Genomic DNA, 5,345 nt, shown 5'->3' with positions numbered 1-5,345 from the left:
GCATTTTGGATACATGCCAATGAGAGATCAGTTTTTCAAACGGTACCAAAACAGTATTCTTTGGTCGAAGTACAGACAAGTAATAAGGCATGTGAGAATATTCCAACTAATTCACCCTCTCAGGCAACCGAGAAACATTAAAATTGTTTCTTTTTGTATACTAATGTTAATAAATGTATAGATATTGTGTTTTAATCAATTTAAATAAGTATCAATAAAAATAAGAGTCAAGCAAAAATGGGCGGAGAAAATTAAAATGACAGAAACATTACTATAAAACTAAAAAAAAAAAATTGAAACTTTATTTTCACATTTAGCATCTTAAGAAAAACCCCTATTTACAAATTACCGACAAAAACAAAAAAAAAAATTTCTCAATTTGTCGGAGAGATGAGTGGGTGAACCAAAAGTTTTTTTGTTTTTTTTTGGTGCTACTCAACTCAAAGACCCGGGTTTGAATCGGTCTGTAGCATATAAATATTTATTCTGTTACTGTGACCGTGAGTAAACCCTATAGGGTCAGAAGCTCTCTGGGGTTGACTCAGCCTCATAAAATGTGTATCATTAGCTGGGGAAAAATATTATCTTAGATCGTGATACTTACTAAATCACCTCCACGCACAACCGTTGTTCTAGTAAGAGTGTTTCTTTAGGAAGTAGGGTCAGGCCCTTCATAGGTTGTAGTGGTACAGATTAATTATTTTTTATATCTCATATTCAAATAGCCCCTGATCGTAGAATGGAAATGGAAATATTTATATTTTTGTCAGATCTCGTACTTTATAATAATGTTTCAGGCAATCAAAGGTATCCTTCACACCCAGCTATACATATAGCATACCTCCTATATGTAAGTACCAAATACCCACTAAAATCTTTACAGAAAGGTATGAAAAAAAATATATATATATAATAATGTTTCAGGTGAATTCTTTATTTATTACACTACGAAGATCTTAGAGAGATGTAGCTGTAGGCACAGAAAATTGGTAGTTTTAGATCAAGTTTCTAAGCCAACCTATTTTCTAATTAGATTCATTCTTACCTGAGGACTGATTGATGAATTCCGATCCATAGTTTTAGTTTCCTGTCGATAAAAGCGTTGTCTCCCTTAAGGAGGAACCCCTTTTTCATACTTGCCAGGGACAGGGAGAGGTACTTAAAGAAAGCGATCTCGATCTTGAAGAGCGAAATGAGAAGGCAATCTGTGACGATCTTCTTAGCTATTGACACGATCATACAAGCAGCGACAAGAAAAACGACGATCTCATAGGCGACAGGAACCCGCTCGTCGAAAGGACTCTCAATGAGGACAGGGAAGTGACTCCTATACTGATCGGCGTACCAGTCCATCGCCGGCACCGAGAGGCAGTAGATGAGCGTACCGATAGCCGCCAGGATCACAGAGTTGTTGACTAAGACGGCCATCGTTTTGGAGTTGTTGTTGTATAGTTCCAGGAAGGCCTGTTCTTCCCCGAGGCCGCTCCTGATGATGTCCAATACGATCTTGTCCAGCTTGTCTGTGAGTACCTTTAGGCGGTCCTTCAGCAGGCATTGGTGGATGGTGGCGAAGAAGCCGCACATGTAGTTGGATGCGCTCACTCCCAGCCCGCAGAGGTCCTGCCAAGAGCGATCAATTAATACAAATCAAAAACTGTAACATTACCTTACAGTCCACTCAAAATTCAACCAGCTAATAAAAAGTGAAGAAGTGGCTAGCCTTCAGTTGAAGGCAGTACCAAAAACTAAAAATAGGTTTTGTAGATGAGAGAGGATACCTGAAATCCAACGGATATGGTCATGATGGTGTATACGTAGCAGAAGACGATGTAAGTGACCAGTGCCATCAGCATCAGATCGTAGAGCAGGTTGAGCAGCCTCCAGATCGAAAAGCTCTTCTTGATCCAAGGAGTCGCCATCCCGCACCACGTCAGCCATCTTAGCAACGCCCTGTTAATTAACATATATTTGTTAATTACCTAATGTTTGATTGTTGAGTAAGTGATTGAATCAGTTAAACTAAATACTTAGTCGACCAATATTAGTTGCGTAAATTTGATAGTTTTAAAACAATTTCAAATCGACGTAGTCTTTTTGAAGAAAGCTCCAAAGAAAAAAAATTATTATGTCAAAGTTAAAAATAAAAACATAAATGTGAGGAAAAGATGGTTAGGGGTATAATATCATAATATAACATGGTATAATAATTATAAGAATCTACAATGAAATTCAAGAGTAATTCAATGAACATGGAATTGAAAAAAAATTAATTATAATTTAGCTTACATATACCAGGAAGCGGAAATTGGTATATTTCAAACCTCCATTTTCTTTGGCAATCAACTTCAAATAATCCAAAAGGTCAAATTCCTCGAAATACCTACAAACTGAACTGGGGATCTCATTTGGCAGAAATAAAATGAAACATCAGTGCCGCCTTTTGGCAAGTAAGACGCGCTATTGGCACTACCTAGGGTTTTAACCCAAAGGCATTGGATTTATACAGCTATAATAAGACCGAGAATTTACTATGGAAGTATTGTGTGGTGGACAGCCCTGCAAAAGGGGAAGCCTTGGGATATGGGAATGGCCAATAAGATCCAAAGGATGGCGTGTATTGGCATAACTGGAGCATTTCGCACAACACCTACTAAGGCATTGGAAATCCTGCTTTCCCTAGTACAACACCACTTATTGATTAAGGGGGAAGCGGTATTAGCTTATCTAAGAATGAGAGAAAATAGACAGTAGGCTGAGACAGGAGAAGCTACTGGCCACGCGACAATAGCTAAAGTGGTGGAAAGCGATTTACCAATACATACAATACCAATATATACAATACCGAAATAAAACACCCATTTTAGATACTAAGATTAGTTACTTACACCCAAAGTTAGAGAATTGGGTACAGAGTTTAGTGGAAATCCCAGGATATTATCTGCCCTGTGTTACTGACGGATCGAGAATGGATTCGACAGGACTAACAGGAGCAGGAGTTTACATCGAAGAATTAGGCATAGAACTAAGCTTCCCACTTGGCAAGCACTCGACTGTCTTTCAGGCAGAAGTTTTTGCCATCTTGTCAGCAACTTTATGCCTCGAAGTCACTAGCTGTGACAGGACGGGCATCACCATCTTTTCAGATAGTCTGTCTGCCCTTCAAGCCTTGGAGTCATCTACAGTCATCTCTAATTTGGTAAGAGAGTGTTAGAATCACTAGTGCGCTTAAAGAAGATTCAGCTAGTGTGGGTTCCAACACAAGGGAATCACAGGTAATGAGAAAGCTGATCAGCTCGCTAGAAACGGGGCTGAGCACCCTGCTATAGGGCCAGAACCGTTCCTAGGCATCTCTAAAAGTCATTAGAGAAAAGTAGTTCTTGATTGAACATGAAAGAAAGCAAGTAAGGAGTGGAGGGACTGTAGGGCTGAGACTGGCCAAGAATTTAATAACTAAACCCTCTACTTCTAAAACTAAGTGGCTGCTAGGCCTTAACAGAAACGAACTCCAATTATTAATAAGAGTCCTTATAGGTCACTGCAGACTTAAAAGACATCTTAAGATATGTGGAGCAGTTCATGATGAAACTTGCTGCTTATGCGGACAGACCCCATACCCTGTGTTAGGTATGCGTCACTAAGATACAGGCTATTAGGCTCTGATAGAATTTAAGGAAATGATCCTTCCTCTATAGATAGGGCGTCTTTTAAATTTTATTACAAATGCGAAAAGGTTTTTTTTTTTTTTTTTTTTTCTTTCCCCTTTCTTTATTTTACTCTTTCCCCTTATTTTCTCCAACCCTCTAAAGCAGAAATAAAATGTGAATTAGTAAGTGCATTACTGTGAAAAAGAGAAAGCAATTCGTGTTGAGTCTTACCTTTTACTACCTTTGGTATTTTAAGGTTACCTGTTATATTTAATTTTACATATGAGCTATCCATTCAAGGAGCTATTTTGACTCCGGAGGTGAGGGGCCTCCTCGTGATGTATCGCATATAAAATAAAAAGTAAAAATAAAAATAAACATAACAATAAAAATAAAAATAATAAAGACGATAGATAAGATGAAATAATAAGAGAAGTCAGAAATCGAAAAGAAGTGTGAGGGAGGGGGTTGGGGTGCATCAGAAGATGGAGCTATGAGGTGATGTTAATAGGGTTTTTGGAACCTTTCCTGCCCTGCCACCTCGCAGGAAGGGGGGATGGGGTGATAGACTGGAATACTGGATTGAAGGAAGCAGGGAGACTGTCGAAGAATTTAATGTGTCTCCGTGTGATGTGTTGTAGTACAGTTTCTAACTGTAGTTCGTTATGAATGTGTGCCATGTTACGTCTTTCCAGAGATGTCCCTCGACATATCTTCTGTAGTGTGCTGTTTTGGTATTGTTGTAGTGATTTCATGGCTGTTGGGTAAAGATAGTGTAGTAGTGGTGCGCCGTGTAGGAGTGATGGTCGTAGTATTACTTTGTAGATGAGTAGCGAAAAGGTTATAGAGGAATAAGATATATAAAAGAGCCATTCCATTAGTCTGCCTTGGGGATGGTAAAAAGGACCAATAGGCCCACTTGCAGGACTTGTTCCCCCACCAGTACCAGTACCAGTAGCTTACATATGAAATAAGATAACAACCAATATTTTTGTGGATTTGTATTGCATACATAAATTTTTCAAGAAATTTGTTTTAGTAACATATACCCATGTTACAGCGTTTCTTTTGGTATTGATTGGTTTTTTAGCGAAATGAAAAAAAAAAATCATTTTATATACAATCTTATTATTTATTCGAGACTGGTTTTATTGTTAAAATAAAATAAATTTTATTCATTTAAGTCTGAAACACTCTTTATTAATATTATAAATGTCTTAAGTTTCGGCCAACCTGATCATCCTCAAGGACAATCGTAACTATAAATTCACAGCCTCTCATTTAACTTAAAAAAATTTTGCTGTCTATTCTGCTAAGGTCTAATAATTTTATTCAAATTAACCTATCTTTTCACTTTCTAATTTAATCTTAAAACTCTTGATTACAAGTTATCTTACTCTCACTTATCAAAAAGAATATCCTGAAAAACATTTTAATAGTTTTGGCAGTGAGGTGTAAATTTATAGTTGAGATTGTCTTTGAGGACGGCTAGCTTGGCCGAAACGTTGAATATTTAAGAAATAATAAAGAGTGTTTTAGAGGCTTAACTTGAATACAAATTATTTTATTTAAAAAAAAAAAATTATAATATGGCTTATAAAACATTATGAAGAAAAATTCATATTGGTGTATGTGAATATAAAGTTCATATATAATAATGTGTGCGTAAATGTTTAGTTTTAAGTCAATACAATCATCGAT

General features: G+C 37.0%; 1 protein-coding gene across 1 annotated transcript in view; it reads right to left on the bottom strand.

Moving 5' to 3' along the window:
- Window positions 1-5,345, bottom strand: part of LOC136795361 (uncharacterized) — a gene marked incomplete at its 3' end in the record, with an annotated part of 11,603 nt that overhangs the window by 980 nt on the left and 5,278 nt on the right. The window contains exons 2-3 of the mRNA XM_067045627.1: window positions 1,779-1,950; window positions 1,046-1,620 (exon numbers count right to left, since the gene is read on the bottom strand). Coding sequence (XP_066901728.1) covers window positions 1,046-1,620; window positions 1,779-1,950 — 747 coding nt within the window. The remainder of the gene's footprint in view (window positions 1-1,045; window positions 1,621-1,778; window positions 1,951-5,345) is intronic.

This window comes from Halyomorpha halys, unplaced genomic scaffold, assembly GCF_000696795.3.
Source record: "Halyomorpha halys isolate HHAL.00 unplaced genomic scaffold, Hhal_1.1 Scaffold1270.1, whole genome shotgun sequence".
NCBI lineage: Eukaryota > Metazoa > Arthropoda > Insecta > Hemiptera > Pentatomidae > Halyomorpha > Halyomorpha halys.
Note: the sequence above shows the minus strand (reverse complement) of the source record. Positions and strands in the feature narration are given on the sequence as shown.